We start from the raw sequence: 22,623 nt of genomic DNA, 5'->3' as shown, positions 1-22,623 counted from the left end.
GAGCAGAAAAATAAAAAGAATGAAGAAAAGTGAACAAAGCCTAAGGGACCCGCGGGACACCATCAAGCGGACGAACATACACATTACAGGAGTACCAGATGGAGAAGAGAGAGACAGGGGCACAAAGAATATTTGATGGAATACTGTCTAAAATCTTCCCAAATTTGATGAAAGACAAGAAGTCACGCACTCCAAGCAGGATAAATTCAAAGAGATCCATGCTAAGATACATTATAGTCAAACTGACAAAAGATAAAAACACTAAGAGGGAATCTTGAGACTCAACTCATCAGGCACGTGGAATCCCCAAGATTAACTGTTGATTTCTCAACAGAAACCACGGAGGCCAGAAGACAATGGGATAGCATTAAAAGTGCTGAAAGCAAAAAACTGACAAAAAAGAATTCTATATCTAGCAAACTATCCTTCAAGAATGGAGGACAAATTAAGACATCTCCAGAAAAACAAAAGCTAAAGGAGTTCATTACTCGTAGACCTTCACTACAAGAAATGCTAAGGGAGTCCTTCAGTCTGACATAAAGAACACTAGAAAAGGTAACTACATAGGTTAAACATCAAAGCCATTTGACTTTTAACTCCTCTTATTTGCCTCAATGACTTAAATGTAAATGCATAAAACAGTAATTATAAATCTCTATCACTGGGCAATGAATAAAGAGGTAATCTGTGACAATAACAATATAAAGGGATAGAGATGTATAGGAGCTGGCTGTATATCCCTGAAACCTTGCTGGTATTATTCATACCAGGTTGTTATACATTTAAGATGTTAACTGCAATTGCTATGTTAACCATTAAAAAAATAACTAAAAAATATACAGAAAAAGAAAGAAGGGAATAATAAAAATGATACACTCCCAAAAAGTCAAATAGATTTAAAAAAGGCAGTAATGGAGAAGGAACCAAAAATATAAAACATACAGAAAAGAAATAGCAAAATGGCAGAAGTAAGTCCTTCTTTATTAGTAATTACTTTGAAGATAAATGGATTATACGCTCCAGTTAAAAGGCAGAGACTGGGAGAATGAATAGAAAGACATGATCCATCTATATGCTGTCTATAAGAGATTCATTTTAGACACAAAGACACAATGACGTTGACAGTAAAAGCTTAGAAAAAATATTCCACGCCAATAGTAACAAAAAGACAGCTGAGGTGGCTAAGTTATTATCAGACAAAAAGGATTTTAAGTCAAAAAGGTTACAAGAGACAAAGAAGAGCATTGTATACTGATAAAAGTTTTGATCCATCAAAAAGATATAATAATTACAAGCATATACATCTAACGACAGAGCCCCAAAATATACAAAGCAAAAATTAACAACTGAAGGGAAAAATAGTTCTACAATAGCTGGAAACGTCAATACCCCACTTTTAATAATGGGTAGAACAACCAGACAGAAGATCAATAAGGAAATACAGCCATGGGAAAACACTTGTAACCAATTAAACCTAACGGGCGTATACAGAACACGCTACTTCCCAACAGCAGAATATACATTCTTCTCAAAGCCTGGATCGTTCTCCAGGACTGGTCATGCTAGGCCACAAAATAAGTCTTAATAAAGCTATAAAGACTGAAATCAGATGATTTTGGGGATCTTCTTCTGACACAATGGAATGAAATTAGAAATCAGTAACAAATAAATTAGGAAACTCAAAAATATGTGGAAATTAACACAATCTTAAATTACTAATGGCTCAAAGAAGAAATTACAAGGGAAACTGGAAAATACACTGACTCAAATGAAACAAAAACACAGCCCGCCAACGCTCACAAGCCACCGAAGGCGGACGGCGATCTATGCCTGCAAATGCTTACACTGAAAGAGAAGAGAGACCCCAAATCACTAACTTTACAACTTAAGGAACTAGAAAAAGAAGAGTAAATTAAACCCAAAGCTAAGAGAAGGAAGGAAATAATAAAGATTAGAGCAAAACTAAATACAGAATAGAAAAGCAATATAGAAAAATCAATGAAGCCAAAAGTTGCTTTTTTGGGGAAAGATTGACAAAATTGACATACCTTTAGATAGATGACTAAGAAAAAAGAATACTCAAATTACTAAAATCAGAAATGAAAGAGGGAATATTACTACCAACTTTAGAGAAATAAAAAGGATTATAAGAGTATACTATGAACACCTATACACCAACAGATTGGATAACCTAGATGAATGGATAAATTCTAGATACAACTACTAAAGCTGACTCAAGAAGAGACAGAAAGTCCAAAGAGTCATAATAAGTAAGGAGATTGAATCAGTAATCAATAACCTACCAACAGAGAGAAGCTAAGGGCCAGGTGGCTTCACTCATGAATTCTACCCAACAGTTAAAGAAGAATTAACAGCAATCCTTCTCAAATTCTTCCAAAAGATACAAGGAAGGAACCCTTTATAACTCGTTCTGTGCAGCCAGCATTACCCTGAAACTGAAGCCAGACAAAGACACTATAAGAAAAGCAATTACAGACCAATATCCCTTACGTACATTGATGTAAAACCCTCAACCAAATACCAGCAAATCAAATTCAGCAGCACGTTTACACAATTACACCCACGACCAAATGGGATTTACCCCAGGAGTGCAAGAGTGATTCAACACACAGAAATCCATTAACATAATACAGCACAGTGCTAGGATCCATTGGGGGAGCGGGGTGGGGTGTGATCATCTCCACGGATGTGGAAAAGGCATTTGTGGAAATCCTTAACATAATCCACCACATCACTAGGATCCGTGGTGGGCAGGGTGGGGCGTGATCATCTCCACGGACATGGAAAAGGCATTTGTGGAAATCCTTAACATAATCCACCACATCACTAGGATCCGTGGGGGGCAGGGTGGGGCGTGATCATCTCCACGGACGTGGAAAAGGCATTTGTGGAAATCCTTAACATAATACACCACAGTACTAGGATCCATGGGGGGGCGGGGGGAGGCGTGATCATCTCCACGGATGTAGAAAAGGCACCTTCAACAATCAGGAACGTAAGGGAACTTCTACAACACAATAAAGGCGATATATGAAAAACTCACAGCTAACATCACACTCACCATTCAGACTGAAAGCTGTTCACCTAAGATGAGGAACAAGACAGGGATGCCCACCACTGACACTTGTATTCAGCAAAGTACTGGAACTTCTAGCCAGAGCAATTAGGCAAGAAAAAGGTATAAAGGCATCCGAATTGGAAAAGAAGAAGTAAAACTATATGTGCAGATAATATGATCCACACATAGAAAGGGGGAATCCCTGGGTAGCGCCCGACTCCTTGCTGAAAAGCTGGCAGTTTGACCCCACCCAGAGGTGCCTCGGAAGACAGGCCTGGCAGTCTCCTTTGAAACGGTCACAGCCTTCAAAACCCTATAGAGCATGCTACTCTGCACACACGGGGTCACTACAGAATTAACTTGACAGCAACCAACATACGTAGAAAGTGGCTGCAACAATGGGCTCAAGCATAGCAATAACTGTGAGGATGGCGCAGGACTGGGCAACAATTTGTTGCTATACATAACGGTCACTATGAGTTGGAGCTGGCTTGATGGCACCTAGCAACAATACACAGAAAACTATAAAGAATCCACCAAAAAAGTGTTAGCGCTAGTAAGCAAATTTAGCAAAGTTGCAGAATACAAAATCAACACATGAAAATCAGTTCTATTTCTACACACTGGCAACAAACAGTTTGAAAAGCAAATTAGGAACACAATTTCATTTACAATTCATCAAGAAGAATAAAATACCTATCCCTAGGAATAAATTCACCAAGGAAGCACAAGGCTTGTACACTGAAAACTATACATCACTGAAAGAAATTAAAGAAGACCAAGGTAAATGAAAAGATATCCGTGTTCATGGATTGGAAGACTTAGTATTGTTAAGATGACAATACTTTGTTGTTGATGTTAAAAAAAAAAAAACAAAAACTCACTGCCGTTGAGTCAATTCCGACTCATAGCAACCCTACAGGACAGAGGAGAACTGCCCCACAGAGTTTCCAAGGAGCGGGTGCCTGGCGGATTTGAACTGCCGATCTCTTGGTTAGCAGCCGTAGCATTTAACCACCACGCCACCAGGGTTCCCGCTGTTGATGGTAGGTGCTGTCAAATCGATTTCAACGCATAGCCACCTCATGTGATAGAACAGAACTGCCCCAAAGGGTTTTCTCGACTGTCCTCTCTACAGAAGCAGGTCACCAGGTCTTTGTCCTGCAGAGCCACCGGGTGGGTTTGAGCTGCCAACCTTAGCGCGTAACCACCGGTAAATCCTTTTCTCATTCTACATTTTGAACACCTTTCCAAGCAAATTATTTTTAAAGTCCTGAAAGTTACTTGCTAAATTAATATCAGAATTAACACTAAAAATAGGGCACAGAATGGAGAAAATAAAAGCTGAAGTCAATGTTGTGCGTATGGGAAATGTCAGCAAAGAGCACACATACCTCAGACCTTTCCTGAAAAGCGGGCAGGTCCTCGTGGGACATCTCCACCACTTGATGCAATTTCTTATGAAGTTCATCCATTTTCTGTTTTAACAGCTGTTCTTCAAAAGCACTTGCTTCTTTCCTTCTCATATAGTGTCTGTCTTCATTTACTTTAGGATACAAAATTATTTGTACATGAATTTCAAACACAGGTTGTCAGAGGCATATATGCAAATGAGCTAAAGGTATTTTTAGAATGCTTTAAAACAAAAAACTTTTTCCATGTTTACTAGGTGCTAAAATGGATACGTGTATTTCAGTTTAATTATAATTTTAACTTGTCCTCAGCATAGTTACTGTTATGGGTTGAACTGTGTTCCCCAAAAATATGTGTTGTAAATCCAACCTCCATGCCTGTGGTTATAATATCATCAGGGAATGGGCTGGCTTTGTTATTTAATGACGTGGGATTTGTGTAGGGTATAACTTGAGTCAATCTCTTCTGAGATATAAAAAGATTAAACAAGTAAGCTAGCAGGGAAGATGGCGGAGAGATGCCAAGCCACAGAAAGGTCATCCAGGAGCAGAAGCTCAGAAGAGACAAGGACCTTCCTCCAGAGCCCGCAGAGAGAGGAAGCCTTCCCCTAGTGCTGGTGCCCTGAATTTGGACTTTCAGCCTCCTAAAACTGTGAGAAAATAAATTTCTGTTTGTTGAAGTCACCCACTTGCAGTATTTCCATTATAGCAGCATTAGATAACTAAGACAGTTAGTTTTAAGTTCAGGACATAAAAATTAGAGAAGTTTACATGTCAATCAACCAATCAATACTTACTAATAGTACAACATAAAACTAAACAGCTCTTGAGAAACAATCATGGCTGTTCAAATTATTTGAAAATGGAACAGTTTTTAAAAGACAAAAATCCCTAGGTACTTGCTAAAAAGAAGTAAAATACACCCTAAGGCCAGTGCACTGAGTACACTTCAGTAACTAGGTTAATATAACCACAACACCCACAAGTCGAGCAGTCTGGCTTAAGATTTTAGGTCAGGAGTGTGAAAGAAAAATACATTTCTACTCAGCAAGTGGGTCCTCCGTGAGCGTCAACTACCTCGTCTTAGTTGTTGATGGAACGCAAGAAAGGAAGAACAAAAAACAAAGGCCTACAGAATTGTTACAGCAAAATAACTCGGACAGATGATACGGAAGCCCCGAATGAGATAAAGGTTCATCTTCCTCTCTCTAAAGTCCGTGTTGTTATGGCAAAGCCAAGTGCCAACTCTGGTCTTAAGAACAAGGTTTTGCTGTGAGGAACAAAACTGGATCCACTGTCTTGCCATCAATAACAGGGCGCTCTGATCAGGGGACCCCTTCTCAACATCTTGTTTGTAGTACCTGAGATCTTAGAAAACCTCTTCTGAACTGCAGTTCCCACCCTAATCCTTTCACAGTACAAATAACTGACCTAGAGGTTTAGAATTGAATACAGAAGTTCAAATCCATAAAGATAAAATCTACTTAAAAATTTTAAATATCTTATTTCTCTAAAAGACCAAGCAACGCTGGTGCGAACATCTACTTCACTGCTGTCTCACTGTGAGCTCTGCTGCCGACATCAACGTCCTCCTCGAGTGAACACGGCTGCGTTCCCAGGCTTCTAGTAGGACGAGCTGCAGATTTTGTTTTGCAGATTCTTTTAGCACAGAGAACCATCTAATAAAAATCACTATTCAGAGATGACGATTATTTTAAACAGCATTAGAAAACTCAAATTATAAGATCGTAAGTACCCCATTGTTCATGCTTTCTCCGTTGATTATATTTCTGGGCTCTCAGTTCTTCAAAGGAGAATTCTGATTCTCCACGAATAAGCTTCTCTTTGCAATACATAACAACTTGCTTAACGTCAGTTTTGGCTGCCAAAGATGAATGTGTAGAATATTCTGATTTAGAAACCACGATCACCCTTTGTCCCCTATAACGCAGAAGAACACATCGTTTATAACAGTGCACTTGAACGGAAACTAAGTAACAGATTTAGGCACTGAGTGTACTTGCATATTCGACTCTTCACCACAAGTTGTAGACGTCACTGCAGAAAGCTGTGAACCCTAAAAGGACAAAAAAAAAATCATCAGCATTCATTTATCTGGAAAAAGAAATTTTTTTCACTCAAATTATTTCGCAAAACACTTGAGGGAAGGAGTCTCTCATCATGAAGTGGATTTATAGATGTTCTTTTAAATTCTGATTAATTCAGAATTCTATTCACCTGGAACAGCCTAGGAAGGAGAGTCAGGGCTAGGAGTAAACAGAACGTGCGTCTAATTGCCTCCATGAAAACGGCCATCTCTGCTGTGAGACCAGAACTGGATGGTGCCCAGCTACCGATGGTGAACACTTTGAGCAAAGAATCTATAGAACCATCCTGACCAAAAGGGGGGCAATGTGGAACAGACTTTCTGGAGCTACTGAGGCTGGATGATCCCCAAAACTACTGCCTTGAGATAATCTTTATGCCTTAAACCAAGTCATCTCTAAGCCAAATAACCAAAACCAAACCACACTTGTTGCAGTCAAGCTGCCTCCAACTCATAGCCACCTTACAGGACAGAGTACAGCTGCTCCGTGGAGTTTCCCAGGGGCGCCTAGGTGATTTGAACTACTGATCTTTTGGCTAGCAGCCATAGCTCTCAACCACTACATCACCACGGTTCCCAACCCAATAACCCTTTATCTTAATTGGTAAAGAACGTCTGCCTTAAGCACTGTGCTTTTTTAAAGGATTATCTACATGGTCTCAAACTGACAGCAGCAACTCAAGATAGCAGATGAGAAACTTGTGGGGCAGTGAGTTTATCTTAATGGTGGTGAAATAATTTGGAAAAGGACAGCAAGAATGGTTGTGCAACTTGAAGGATGTCATCAGTGTCACTGTATTGTATGTGGAGAAATTGTTGAATTATGTTTTGCTGTATGTTCACCAAAAAATAATTTAAAATTTTAAAAGAATCATGGCTAACATCTGGCTTGTTGCCGTTGAGTCGATTTCGACTCATAGTGACCCTACAGGACAGAGTAGAACTGCCCCATGCAGTTTCCAAGAAGTGTCTGGTGGATTTGAACTGAACTGCCAACCTTTTGGTTAGCAGCTGTAGCTCTTAACAGCTACGCCACCATCTGGCATATTAGTTTGCATTATTAACCTTATGGTAATGAACATCGCCACTTAAGAGCCCAATAAGAAAAGTGGTAGCAGGGAAGGGTACTGATTTCCTTCCACCCACGTCTAGGAGCGGGGTGACAGTCCCTAAGTGTTACAGGATTAACATTCCCAGTAGCTACGTTTTAAAAACCTTTTAAAACCTTCTAGTACCACCACCGTCGGGAGTTCCCATGCTAACATTCATTTACCAAACAAATATTTACTGGATACTTAATTCATGTCATGCCCTGCGCTAGGTCCTGGGAATGCAGCAGTATGCAAGATCCACCTCAGCTGTCTAATCTCAGCTGGGCAGCAGGAAGCCCCGAGGCTGGCAAGCAAGTGTAGGTTGTAAACTGGGCAGACTTTCTAAAGGGCAGTTTGTGGTCTCTACCTAAGTTAGAAATGCATACACATGCTGCTTCTAGGAGTGCTTGTTCTTGCACACGTACAGTAAGAACCAAGACCCTCAACCAGATAGACTGACACAGTGGTTACAACAGCAGGCCCCAACACAGCAACGACTGTGAGGATGGCACCTAACAACAGCAACGCACACTAACAACCAAGACCCTCAACCAGATGGACTGACACAGTGGTTACAACAGCGGGCCCCAACACAGCAACGACTGTGAGGATGGTACCTAACAACAGCAACGCACACTAAGAACCAAGACCCTCAACCAGATGGACTGACACAGTGGTTACAACAGCGGGCCCCAACACAGCAACGACTGTGAGGATGGTACCTAACAACAGCAACGCACACTAAGAACCAAGACCCTCAACCAGGTGGACTGACACAGTGGTTACAACAGCGGGCCCCAACACAGCAACGACTGTGAGGATGGCACCTAACAACAGCAACGCATACTAAGAACCAAGACCCTCAACCAGATGGACTGACACAGTGGTTACAACAGCGGGCCCCAACACAGCAACGACTGTGAGGATGGCACCTAACAACAGCAACGCACACTAAGAACCAAGACCCTCAACCAGATGGACTGACACAGTGGTTACAACAGCGGGCCCCAACACAGCAACGACTGTGAGGATGGCACCTAACAACAGCAACGCATACTAAGAACCAAGACCCTCAACCAGATAGACTGACACAGTGGTTACAACAGCAGGCCCCAACACAGCAACGACTGTGAGGATGGCACCTAACAACAGCAACGCACACTAAGAACCAAGACCCTCAACCAGATGGACTGACACAGTGGTTACAACAGCGGGCCCCAACACAGCAACGACTGTGAGGATGGCACCTAACAACAGCAACGCACACTAAGAACCAAGACCCTCAACCAGATGGACTGACACAGTGGTTACAACAGCGGGCCCCAACACAGCAACGACTGTGAGGATGGTACCTAACAACAGCAACGCCGGCAGAACACGGAGGAGAGGATGCTGGTAGCAGAGAAGCTACCAGGGGGAGAAGTGAAGACAGGAGGTGGTGTAGTGGGGGTCCCTAAGTCAGACACATGCAAGGAAGTTCTGGGTTATTTCGTTGTAATCTGAAGTCAGCAGTGATAGAAGGTCACTTCAGGAGCCGGCTGACGTGGAGGTTAGCATCACGGGAGAGAAGGTCAAAGAAATGAGAGGCCACAAGATGCAGACACCAGCCAGCATGGCAACTCAGTGCCATTTCCAGTCTCTCCACAACCTGCAGACGTGACCTTTACCTGGTTCTCAGAAACACAGCCTGTGTTCTTTCCTGGGTTCGAGTCTGATATTATCGTCTGATTGACAACCTGAGCATCATGCAGAGGTTCTGAGGTTCTAGCTGTGGAGAAAACAGGATGAAATAAGGTCAAAACCACAGTAAATAAAATTATTATATGATGTCTTTCTCCTAATCTTTCAATAAGTAGCATGATAATTAAATCAACTTCTTCAAACTGTCTGAGAAAATATAACTAAAAACTTTTTTTTAGATAAGACAAGTATTTTGGACAATTTTCTGATCAACTCAAAATGTCCAAGCAAACATCCAAAAGAAATGTAAAACCTGACCGGTGACCTCAAACGGCAGGACAGGACAGTCAATGCTTATTGCCTGAAATATCTTTATTTCTTTACAAGTTGCAGTACATACATTTGATTCAACTCAGAACACAAGGGCCCAAAGTAGGTCTTATCCTCGACTCTGATATATATATATATATATACATATATACACACACACATATATATATTTTTTAATCTTAAAAATATGGTCGAATCACTCAGTTTTTCCTGTGGGTTTGCTCTTCTAAAGTGCTGAGACACAGCCTGGCCTCCAGGGCGGCTTAGCGAGCGTTACTATCACCAGGGCACCTTCCCCGTTACCCAAAATAAGTCAGTTTGATATGTAATAGATACTGCGTGGATTTTTTTTGTTTTTTTTAAAGAAATTTTAGAAAGCAGTGCAAATCAGAGACTAAACCACCAACAACTCGGGCATTTCGGAGAGCATCGTTTTACCTTGAGCTCCCAGATGAGTTTCGGCAAGGCGTTTCTGAAATAACCTAAATGACGGTAGTAAAGGCATCGATGTAAATCGTGTAAATGTACAGTTTAAAAGGTATCTGTATTAAAGTAAAAACTAAACATAACAGAGAGCTTACTACAAGCTTGTAAGGACGGAGGTCAAGACAGAATATAAAGTTCAAGTATAGAGTTGCTTCAACATGACAAAAAAGTCACCGAATACACCTTCACACCCGATGCATTTATATTAGAAGAAAAATCCCTCATTTTGCATCGTTTAAGTTAGTATTTCCTGACCTCGTGCAACAAACATACCCTCCTTCTCTGTGGAGCAAGTCTGTAAATGTTACATCACAAGGTGTTTGAGTTCTTACTTTAGGCATTTTATACATCTGAGTGGTGAAAACACTTGGAAGAAAGAAGTCAAATTATGAAGCTGAGACTGCTCCTTCAACAGGCAAACGCACTGTTGTTCGTGCTCTCTGAGAAGTCCTCAGACGTGGGATTTCAAGGCACCTTTACACATCAGCTATACCTGATAAGTAAACGGCAATTTGCAAGCCTGATGCTTTTGGGTGAAGTGAGCAGAAGTATGAAGAGGCTAAGAGACATACAACCAAATGCAATCTGTTGACCTTGTTTCTTCAGACAAACCAATGGTATAAAGAGAATTTTTTTTCACGTGATGAAGTGATTTCAATAGTGACTGAAACTGTTAATTTTTTAGGTGTGACAACAGATTAAGGTTCTGTAAGAAATGACTCTCTGGAGATGTTTATGGACGTGTTTGGGGTAAACTACTTTCCTGTCTTGGATTTGCTTTAAAATTCTTCAGCATAGAAAAAATATGATCCAAGCAAAGTGTTAATAATTATTAAAAGCAGGAGGCACGTAAATGGAGGTTTGCTATAATAATTTTTCTTTCTTAATTAACTTCTGAAATTTCTCATAAAAAAGTTTTAAAAAGCATAAGCACTACAGCAAAGTTGGAAAAAATGGAGAATTTTAAATGCTGGCAACAAGTGCAGTGAGATAAGCAGGGTCCCACAGTGCTAGCAAGAGGGGAACAGCAAACACCAGTATAAACTTTTGAGTAAGAAGTTTGGCAAAATGCACCAAAAGCCTTAAAACTCTTCATATATCCTTTGACTTAGTAGTTTCAAAATCCTGAGATTCTGTTAGTATAAAAACAGGAATTATACTAGAAAAGGCTTTTATGATGACAAAGAAAAGACCTCGATACAAAGCTGCACGTGTGGGTACAGCCTGCTTGCAATCCTGTAATAAGCAGAGAAAAAGCGCCAACTAAAATGCCAAAAGGTTTCTTCTTTAGTTTTCTGTACTTCCAAAATTCCCTATGTGAAGTATATTTAACCAAAGAAAACACAAAAAAATTGGAAGAAAAAAAAAAATCAAGGTTATTCATCATGTTATTCTTTATAAAAATCAAAATGTTGGAAACAGCTTCAATGTTCAGTAAGAGAACAGTTAAATGATGATACAACTCTGACAGGTTCCACAACCATTTTATAAGTAGCACAAAAGCTCTTCTTTCTTAAGAGTAATACAAGACTCGGTACACAGAGCCAGACGTGGCGTGATTTACTGCTAAATCACACAAACACAGACACACACGACAGACCACGGGAGAGATACTGGAAGGAAATGCACGAAAACCTTAACAGCAGTATTTCTGGGTGGTTTTTAATTCTTTACACGGTTCTGTGTTATCTACATTTCCCACAATGAGGATTTCCCTGTACAAAGAGACTACAATAAACAAAATTTTCAGAGTAAGCATTACATTTTAGAGTAGGAAACGCCACAGAGTTTTATTCTGAAACTACCTGTACTGGTGTTGCAGTAGCTCTCTAGGTTCAGCCTGGTTTTGAATTCCTCTCCGAAAAACAGCACTGGCGTGCTGCAGCTCTCCCTGGCCTTCCAGGTGCCCGGCCCAGGCTATGTACAGAGGCGATGACAGGGTCCCAATCCCATGGTTGTACAGAAACTCGTAAAACTGATGAAGGTCACTGTTGTACTGGGCCTAAAAGAGCCCAAATGGACAGACGTAAGAACAGAGGACACCTATTCCAGGTCTGGCCCAGCATCCAATCAGCCCCCAACATTCAGTTTTCCTGGAGGCCTCCGAGACAGAGGAGAAGGCTCATTCCTGTTTTTGACATTCCACATCCTCAAAATTACCCACTTATTTCCCAAGATTGTGGGTTCTATACTGGCTCATTATCTAAAGTATTACTTTTATTTGCCTTAATTAGAGCTTGTTCAAGCTCTGTAGGGTGCCTCCATCCTAGGGTTGTAATACAGAGAAGAGAATAACTCCTGTTGTTCTGTCCTCTCCATTCATGACTTTATTACTAGGGTGCGTGTCCCCAAGCCTTATTCCCAGATTAGGGTCCCAGCCTTTTAAAGCCTGACTGGAGGGAGTATTCCCTTTTTACCACTGATTTTGGTTTCTGAGTTAATAATTCGTTGATTATTCACAAAGAATTTAATTTTCTCCTAGAAGCCCTCTTAGGACCTGGGAGTGTCCGCTTATCCCCCCACCCTTCCACTGAGCACAGTTCGACTCGGTGACACTCGGGGCCACGATGAGTTGGAACTGACTCGAGAAACCAGCTGGTTTTTATAATAAAAAAATTATCTTAAAATCTAGGAGGAAAAGCAAAAAATATTACAGATTTGATTATACAACTGAAAGTATACTTACAAATTTCAGACAATAACTGATGAATCTTGGGTCATTGTGGTATCTCTTCTTATCTAAAAATTCTTTCATTAAATGTCCTAATAATGTTGTCAAGTATTCTTTATTCTTAGGAAAATTTTCTTCTACCCACTGCATATAGCTAGAAAAATACGGATAATGTCAGTTTTCAGAGCGGCAACTAGTGTGTTTAAAAGAAAAGAGTAAACCAAATGCTGACCTTTCCCATTCACCGAGCGGGTCATCGCCCCTGTAGTTCTGCATGTGGGCCTCAAACATCCTGCAACAGGGGAATGAGCATATGGGGTATTAAGGATACAGCCTCTAAAAGCAAAAGATACACTTGATTTTACATCATACTTACCATTTATATACTCTGAAATGGAAATCTTAAACACCAACTGAAATGCTATATAAAAATTAAAGTAGCATTCACTCAGAAGTGGTTGTGTTTTTCCAGAAGAAAGAGCCAGAGCCCTGGAGGTTAGCCCTAGAAAAGTGGCTTAGATGATGGGAAGGGAGGAAGAGGGGATTCACTAACTAGATAGCGATCGCCACGGAATAGGCTCCACAGCACCAGGTTTAACTAGATCGTAGACAAGAATCGTCTCAGGTGAAGGGAAGGCCAACACACAATACATGGGAGGTCAGCACAACTCGTCTAAACCAAAAGCCAAGAAGTTTCCTGAACACAACCACACACTTCACAGGACAGAGTACCAGGGGCTGGGTTCTGGGGACCATGGTTTCAGGGGACATCTAGGTCAACTGGCACAACGAAGTTTATCAAGAAAAGGTTCTGTAACCCACTTTGGTTGAGTGGCGCCTGGGGTCTTAAAAGCTTGCAAGCAGCCATTTAAGATGCATCAATTGGTCCCAACCCAATTGGAGCAAAGGAGAATGAAAAACACCAGACACAAGGAAAATATTAGCCCAAGAAACAAATGGGCCACATAAACCAGAGACTCCATCGGCCTGAGACCAAAAGAACTAGATGGTGCCCGGCTACCATCAATGGCCGCACTGACAGGAAACACAACAGAGAGTCCCCGACAGAAAAAGAGAAAAGTGTGGCACAGAACTCAAATTCACGTAAAAAGAACAGGCTTAATGGTCTGACTGAGACCGGAGGAACCCCTGAAGCCACGGCCCCCAGACGCTCTGTTAACCCAGAACTAAAACCATTCCCGAAGCTCACTCTTCAGACAAAGATCTGACTGGACTATATAAAACATAGAATAACACTTGTGAAGAGTGTACTTCTTAATTCAAACAGATACATGAGACCAAGCGGGCGGCTCCTGTCTGGAGGCAGGATGAGAGGGCAGGAAGGGACAGGAGCTGGTTGGAGGGACACCAGGAACTCAGCGTGAAAAGGGGGAGTGTGCTGTCACATTACAGAGATTGCAACTAGGATTACATAACAATATGTATATAAATTTTGGTATGAAAAATTAACTTGAGCTGTAAACCTTCACCTAAAGCACAATTAAAAAAAAAAAGCACTAAAAAAAGAAGCAAAGCACCCACAAAAGACCTTAATTTGCAGAAAGAAAGTGGCTTAGACCAGAGAGGCAGCTGGAAGAGGGTCCCCAACTCTGTCTCCTCTTGCTGATGTCCCAAAGTGCTACCACCATCATGAGGGGGAGTCGTCAAAAGTTTTCTTCCTCCTCTTGATGGTATGACCAGGCATGGCGCTGACTCAGACCTGTCCCCTTGAGACAAGGATGGAACAAGATTCCAAGAGGACTTGTGAATGCCCATGAGAGAGCCCGGGTACCACAAACCAGAGTTTCTAGATACAGTTTGCTTTTCAGGCCTCAATGAAACACAACATCCCTGAGGAAGAAAACAAGGTGGCAGTGCTCAAAATTCAGCTACTGCTTTGACTCTAGCTCCCAGAGAATTCTGCTTGCTCCCTACCTCCACATACCCAACCACAGCTTAAAAAATAATCAACCAGACAAAGTTTTCCACAGGAGCTCACATGCTAGTGAGGTAAACAAACAAATATGAAGAAATACATAAAATAATGTTAGGTGACATTAAGCGCTTAGAAGAAAAGAAAAAGGAGAAGGGGTAAGAGTGTGCCAAGAGTTTTTATTTTTAGACAGAGTGGTCAGGGAAGGCCTACCTCTCTGAGGGTGGAATATTTGAGCAATGCCAGGCAGCCATGCAGCTATCTGGGGGGAAATGGTCAAGGGAGAGAGAACTTCAAGAATAAAGAAGGTAAAAATGACCTGACTCTGTTCCAGGAACAGAACAAAGCATGCTGAACGAGGAGAGGGGAGGGCACAAAGGCAGAAGCTGAGCGGCCAGGCACAGCTTGAAGAAAACAGGGAATTAGACAAGATCTAATTTGGTGGAGGGCTGGACCACCGCTTGTTGGGAATAGTGCAAGCCTGAAATTTGGGGTATGGGTTTGTTGGTTTCTTTTAATATCTTTTTTGTTGTTGTTTTAAAGATAAATGTAACATTTGCCAAATCAAGATTTTTCACATGTATAATTTAGTGACACTAATTACATTAATCAGCCAGCAATATTCTTTGCCTGATTTTCCATCACCGTAAACAGAACTCAATGCTTCCTAAACAGCTCCCCCTCCCCCTTCCCTTCTAACCGGGTATGTTTAGGAGGAGGTCTGGGAGGACTTGCTGATGGGATTGCATACTGTGTGTGAGTGTGGGAGAAAAAACTAAATTTGGCCTTTTGTATCTGGTTCCTGACAGAGTAGGACTGCCCCACAGAGCTTCCAGGGCTGTAATCTTTACAGAAGCAGATTGCCATATCTTTCTTCCATGGGTGGCTGGTGGGTTTGAACCACTGACCTACGGTTAGCAGCTGAACGCTTAACCAAAGTGTAATTAATAATCTTTGTAAATTTTGTAAAGAACCCACAGGGGCAATGGGCCAGCAGGGGCTGGATTTGTGTAGACCCATCTCTGGGCAGTGGGGTGATAGAGAAAGTCTGCACGACCAGCTGATAAAGGATAGAGTCCTTCTAGCTTGGGACCTAATCTCAGGGGATGAGTGAGTGCAAGTGCGTGTGCGTGTGTGAGAGAGAGAGGCTAGTTGGTCTGAAACGCAGAGAGTTACACAGACTCCTGAACCCGTGCCTGTTCCCTGATGACCTGGCCTCAGGTGGCCAGCAATGTTTTGACCTGGCTCAGGGTAGCTGGAGATGAGGTCTGATCTAATTCTCGGTGGTTAGGGTCTCAGAGGGAGTTTCTGTCAGGGAAGTGGTGGGAAATGAGGAGTGGAAGTGTGGGAAGCTAAGTCTGGATCTATTTCCTGGTAGGAACTGGATTCATACTGATCCTTCCTACACAGTGATAAAGGTGGGGTTTGCCCACCTTGCCCCTTTTATAGTGCAGTTCGCAGTGTCATCTTTGAGGCTGGGAATCAAGTTAAAGAAGATTCCCAGGCGTTTCATCTGAGAAATTACCAGGTTTTATGAAAAAAGGATTTAAGACCAATACTTGCTTCTGAGCTATCATCTCTGTATAAAAATGAAATCAATGTTTCTTAAGACTCAGAATCCAGAAGCTACAAAAGAAAAGCTTGATAAAGTCAATTGCATATGAATAAAAAGCTTCCACATGTCAATAAAAACCAAAAACCCCACTAGCTCACACTTCCTGATCTTAAAACATACTATACAGCTACAGTAATCAAAACAGCCTGGTACTGGTATAACAATAGACACACAGACCAATGGAATAGAGCTGACAGTTCAGAAATAAACCCACACATCTACGGTCAACTGATTTTTGACAAGGGTACCATTCTATGGGTAAGAAAAGTCTCTTCAATAAATGGTGCTGGGAAAACTGGATTTCCACATGCAGAAAAATGAAACAGGGTCCATGCCTCTCCCCATGCACAAAAACAATTCAAAATGGATTACGGACCCAAATGTGCAAACTAAAACCATAAAATTCTTAGAAGAACAAGCAGGGGCAACACTGTCAGGCTTCACTTTCAACAATGGATTATTCAGTGAAATAAAATATATAATAAAAGCATAAACAGCAAAAGACTAAATAAATAAATAAGACCCCATAAAATAAAAAAAAAAAACAAAAACAAAAACCAAAAACTCTTGTTCATTAAAAGACTTTACCAAAAAAGTGAAAAGACAAGCTACTGACTGGGAGCATATCTTTAGACACTATATATCCAATAAGAATCTAATAACCAAAATATACATAAAACTTCAACAGCTTAACAACAAAAAGACAACCCAATAATAAAATGGGCAAAGGACTTGAACAGGCATTTCGTCAAAGAGGACATTCCAACGGCCACCAAACATAAGATGCTCAGTGTTGTTAGCCATGAGAGAGGCAAAGCAAAACCACAATGAGATACTGTTACATCCCCACTAAGATGGCTAAGATTTAATTAAAAAAAAAAAAGCAAAACACAGAAAATAACAGATGTTTGTGAGGATGTGGGGAAATTGGAACCTTTATCCATTGTCGGCAGGAATGCAAAATGATACAGCCCTTGTGGAAAACCGCGTGGCAGTTCCTCAAAAACCTAAAAATAGAACTACCATACGACTCAGCAATTCTACTCCTACATATAGACCCCAAACTTGAAGCGGAGACTCAGAGACTTGTACGTTAATGTTCATTGCGGCACTTTTCACAATAACCAAAAGACGGGAACAACCTAAACATCCATCAACAGGTGAATGGATAAACAAAATGCGGTACATATATACAACGGAGTATGACTCAGTCAGAGGATAAACGAAGTCCTGATACATGTTACAATATGGATGGAGCTTGAAGATTTTATGTTGAGTGAAATAAGTCAATCACTAGTGGACAAGTATTATATGACCTCACTTATATAAAAAGACAAGAAAAGGCAAATGTACAGAGACCAAAGTTCGTCAGTGGTTACCAAAGATGGCAGTGGGGTTTAAGGGTAACGGACAAATTTCATTGATTAAGGGTGGCAGGGTTGCACAGCCAATTACTGGAATTGCTGTCAATAAGTCGTACACGTAAAAAGTTGAACTGGCAAAAGTTGTATGATAGATATTGTTATGGATTGAATTATATCCTCCCAAAATGTGTTATAAATTCTAACCTCTATGTCTGTGGTGGAAACCCTGGTGGCGTAGCAGTTAAGTACTATGGCTGCTAACCAAAAGGTCGGCATTTCAAATCCACCAGGTGCTCCCTGGAAGCTCTATGGGGCAGTTCTACTCTGTCCTAAAGGGTTGCTATGAGTCGGAATTGGCAAAGGATTTGGTATGTTTGTGGTTATAATCCATTTGGGAATGGGTTGTTTTTGTTACCTTAACAAGGCAGGATTAGTGTAGGGTGTATCCTGAGTTAATTTCTTTTGAGATATAAGAGAGATTAAACATGTGAGCAGAGGAGAGATGGGGTAGCACAGATGCCAAAACACATGGAGATCTCTAAGGAACTAGGAACAGAAGCTGAAGAGACAAGGACCTTCCTCCAGAGCCGAGAGAGGGAGAAAGCCTTCCCCTAGAGCCAGAGAGAGCCGATGCTCTGAATCCGGACTTCTAGCCTCCTAACCAATGAGAAAATAAATTTGTTTGTTAACGCCATCCACTTGTGGTATTTCTGTTATAGCAGCACTAGATAACTGAAAAACCAAAAACCCATGGCTGTCGAGTCAATTCTGACTCATAGTGACCCTATAAGGCAGAGCAGAACTGCCCCCCAGTTTCCAAAGAGCACCTGGTGGATTTGAACTGCTGACCTTTTGGTTAGCAGCTGTAGCTGTTAACCACTACATCACCAGGGTTTCCAGATAACTAAGACAGATATATTTACAATAATAACCCCCCCGCAAAAAGAGTAGCTGTTGAGGCTTCTTATGTATAACCAAAAACCTCATGTGATTTGGTTCCTTGGTTTGGAGGTTTAGGGTCATAGTTTAAAGGGACATCCCAGTCAACGGGCCTAATAATGTGTTTGGTGCTTCTGTTCTACCTTCTAGTCCACTGTGTAGTGCCTGCGGTCTTAAGTGCTTGTAAGCTGCCATCCAAGGTACAATTGTTCTCTATTACCCTGGAGCAACAGAGGAAGAATGAGAATCAGGAAATGGAATGTGTGGCTAATTGCCTCTTTTGCCATGAAACCAGAAGAACGATAATTTTTAAACTTTAAACCAAAAATATCCCCTAAAGTCTTCTTAAAACTGAACAATAGTTTAGCTTAACTAGTAAAAAAGTCTGCCTTGAGCATTATGCTCTTTTAAGAACTATATGGGATCAAACTGACAACAGCAACTGCAAAGATTAGTTAGGAATTTTAGAGGGCGGTGAGTTTGTTAATGGAGGAGGAACAACTCAGAAAAGGAGGGTAAGAATGGCTGCACAACTTGAAGAATATAATCAATGCCACTGAACTGTATCTGTAGAAATGGTTGAATTGGTGTATGTTTTGCTGTGTATATTCAATGATAAACAACAACAACAAAAGACTAAGCAAAGTCAAAAGCAGTAATGAACTTGGGAAAAAAACATTTTCTAGAAGTTAAGAAGGGCCAACTGAATCAATTTAAAAATGGGCAAAAGGCATGAAAGACATTTTGCAGAAAGATATAAATGGGTCCCTAACATGAAAAGATCTTCAACCTCTCTCATAAAAGAAATTCGTCTCTCTGAGATACAATTTCTCACCCATCAGATTGGCAAAAATAAAAATTTAAAACCTGACAACTGTGCGTAGGTTAAACAATAGAACAGGTGTTCCCAAACCTTGCTTACAGGTGGAAGTGCACTCAATCCTTGCCAAGGGAATTGGCAATATCTACAATTGGTGGGTACAATTACAGATGTATTTACTTTTGGTCCAGCAAACCCACTTCTGAGACTCCTGAGCACATTGATGCACGTGCAAAATGCCATATGTAAAGGTTTTTCACTGTGGCACCATGGATAACAGCAAACGACTGTCAACAACCCAAGCATTCATCAATCAGGGACTGCTTAGATCAATTATAGTACGTGAAATATTATGAAGCTATAAAAAGGAATGAGAAAAGAACTATATATACTGGTAGAAATGTCCAAAGATACTGTTAAGCAAGAAAAGCAAAATACATGTTGTTACATTTTATGTGGTAAAGGCAGGAATTATACACACATACATGTATAAACCAAAAAAAAAAAAAAAAAAACCGTTGCCACTGAGTCGATTCCGACTCGTAGTGACTCTATAGTATAGAGTAGAGCTGCCCCATAGGGTTTCCAAGGAGCTCCTGGTGGATTTGAACTGCTGACCTTTTGGTTAGCAGCTGAACTCTTACCCAGTACGCCACCAGGGTTTCCACATACATGCAGAGATGTTAAAATACTATATTCATATTTCCAAAAACAAACGAGGAATAAAAAGACTTAAAAGAAATCGCTGCACACGAGAGGGTAAGGGAGTAGACTGGTTGTCATTGATGGAACTGTGTCCCCCCAAAAATATGTGTCAACATGGTTAGGCCATGATTCCCAGTATTGTGTGGTTGTCCTCTACTTTGTGATTATAATTTTATGTTAAGAGGACTAGGGTGGGATTGTAACACCACCCTTACTCAGGTCACCTCCCTGAGCCAAAGTAAATGGAGTTTCCCTGGAGTGTGGCCTGCACCACCTTTTATCTCCTAAGAGATAAAAGAAAAGAGAAGCTAGCAAAGAGTTGGGGACCTCATACCATCAAGAAAGAAGCCCTGGGAGCAGAGTGCGTCCTTTGGACCTGGGGTCCCTGCACCTGAGATGGTCCCAGAGCAATGGAAGACTGATGACAAGGATCTTCCCCCAGAGCTGAGAGAGAGAGAGAGAGAAAGCCCTCCCCTGGAGGTGACACTCTGAATTTGGACTTCTAGCCTACTGGACTGTGAGAGAATAAACTTCTCTTTTTTAAAGCCAACCACTTGTGGTATTTTTGCCATAGCAGTACTAGATGACTAAGACACTGTACAGGAAAGCTGAGTGAATACCTTTCTAAATCTTTGTCTTTTAAACGACGTAAAAGTATTACTTACTTTCAAAAACTGAAAAAAAAAAAAAATTATCTCTAACTTGTGAATCTCTCACGCCTCGTAGCAGAACCTTTCCGCAGACAGGTGTAACAGACCTACCAAGGTAAACGCTTCATGTTCTGACTGGCCTAGATACACGGTAAGTTTATACTAAAACGCCTAGTTCATTAGAGCACATGCATCTTTAGAAAGTTAAACTAAGGTCAGAAATACCTGATTCACCTATAAATACGGAGACAAAGCTTCTAAAAAGAGTTTACTGTCTAAACCGAAGTCTAAAAAGTCTCAAAGCAAATAGATTTTGTTTTGCTTGCACTTAAAGATCTGGGTCTTCGGATCCTAAAGGAAGATCTCCTCTGCTGCTGTCAGCTGTCACCAAGTCCCCGGGACGCAAGACGTGGGCACTGCGAGGCTCTGGTCCATCCCCACGACTGGTCGCGCGGGGCCGCTGGGACCCACCGGTGTTCACTGGCTGTCAGTAGATTGCCAGGCCTTTCCTCCTTGTCTACGCCTCCAGCTCCGCTGAAACCTGTTCAGCACCGTGACAACCCACAAGCCTCGCCGACAGGGGCGGCTGCACGAGGTGCACTGGCCAGAACCGAACCTGGGCCTCGCGCGCAGAACATGGGAACTCAACCACCGAGCCACCGAAAATCACCAGCTTTACTCTGTCACACGCAGCTGACTGAGCTCTCCTGAAGCGCTGTCTGCGTGAAGCGCTGTCTGCGTGAAGCGCTGTCTGCGTGAAGCGCCCAGGCCGTCCGGCAGAGGCCTGGACACCCCAGAAGGTCCTGGCGGGTGGGACCAAGTGCGGCCGCAGAAAGCGAAGCCTTTTCCCGGAAGGCGCCGGGCGCCCAGGCTGCAGGGCGGGCCGCGGGCTCTGCCGAGGGGGCTCTGCGTTCCGGGGGCCGACCCGCCAGGTCGACGTTCCCCCTCCGCACCGGCGGCCTCGGGGGGTCCCTATGGAGAAGCAGCAGGAGGGCGCGGCCTCGCCGACGAGGACCGGCTGGGTGACGCCCGGGCCCTTGCCCGCCGAGCGGCCGCGGCCCGGCGCGTGGCGGGGGGACACGGAGGCCGGGGGGGCCGGAGCAGGACCGCAGACGCCCGGCCCCAGCCCTCCGCCTCGCCCGCCCGGGCCCAGCCTCGCCCGCCTCGCCCGCCCCCAGCCCCACAGACACTTACTGGAAGACGCTTTCCGCGTTATCCATGGCGAGGGGTCGCCCGCCAGCCGCAGCCCCGACAGCGACGCTCGCCACCACCCGCCGCCGATTCAAACCTCCCGCGCAGCCGCAGTCCGGGCGCCGAGCGTTTGCGGCGTGCCTGGCCATTGGCTCGGCTGTAGAGGGGCTGGCCAATGGCCCGGGCCGTTGCCGGGAGACCAAGTCCCGCCTCCCGCGAACGTTGCACCCCTCCCACTTCCGTAGCTCTCAGCTGAGCCGGAAGCCCCGGGCGGGTGCAGGGAGGGGCGGGCTTCCGGCAGCGAGGAGTCCAGTGGTGCTCCGGGGGCTCCGGCGTGGGGAGCCCGGGGGGTTCGCTCCGGGGCGGGGAGCCGGCGGGGGGGCGCTCCGGGGCGGGGAGCCGGCGGGGGGGCGCTCCGGGGCGGGGAGCCGGCGGGGGGGGCGCTCCGGGGCGGGGAGCCGGCGGAGGGGGTTCGCTCCGGGGCGGGGAGCCGGCGGGGGGGCGCTCCGGGGCGGGGAGCCGGCGGAGGGGGCGCTCCGGGGCGGGGAGC

At 43.0% G+C, this 22,623-nt stretch overlaps 1 protein-coding gene across 6 annotated transcripts in view; it reads right to left on the bottom strand.

Annotated features, from left to right (window-relative positions):
• BUB1 (BUB1 mitotic checkpoint serine/threonine kinase) overlaps nucleotides 1-22,155 on the bottom strand; it is a 71,781-nt gene extending 49,626 nt beyond the window's left edge. For 5 of the 6 annotated variants that reach the window (XM_064268378.1, XM_064268377.1, XM_064268376.1 and 2 more), the window contains exons 1-9: nucleotides 22,077-22,155; nucleotides 13,089-13,148; nucleotides 12,872-13,010; nucleotides 11,991-12,187; nucleotides 10,138-10,181; nucleotides 9,357-9,457; nucleotides 6,516-6,568; nucleotides 6,248-6,432; nucleotides 4,474-4,625 (exon numbers count right to left, since the gene is read on the bottom strand). In XM_064268378.1, coding sequence (XP_064124448.1) covers nucleotides 4,474-4,625; nucleotides 6,248-6,432; nucleotides 6,516-6,568; nucleotides 9,357-9,457; nucleotides 10,138-10,181; nucleotides 11,991-12,187; nucleotides 12,872-13,010; nucleotides 13,089-13,148; nucleotides 22,077-22,102 — 957 coding nt within the window. In that variant the 5' untranslated portion in view covers nucleotides 22,103-22,155. Of the gene's footprint in view, nucleotides 1-4,473; nucleotides 4,626-6,247; nucleotides 6,433-6,515; nucleotides 6,569-9,356; nucleotides 9,458-10,137; nucleotides 10,182-11,990; nucleotides 12,188-12,871; nucleotides 13,011-13,088; nucleotides 13,149-21,107; nucleotides 21,739-22,076 lie in introns of those variants that run through there. The other variant, XM_064268379.1, reaches the window with a different exon arrangement.
• Between the last annotated feature and the right edge of the window lie 468 nt (nucleotides 22,156-22,623).

This window comes from Loxodonta africana, chromosome 15 (assembly GCF_030014295.1).
Source record: "Loxodonta africana isolate mLoxAfr1 chromosome 15, mLoxAfr1.hap2, whole genome shotgun sequence".
Lineage (NCBI taxonomy): Eukaryota > Metazoa > Chordata > Mammalia > Proboscidea > Elephantidae > Loxodonta > Loxodonta africana.
Note: the sequence above shows the minus strand (reverse complement) of the source record. Positions and strands in the feature narration are given on the sequence as shown.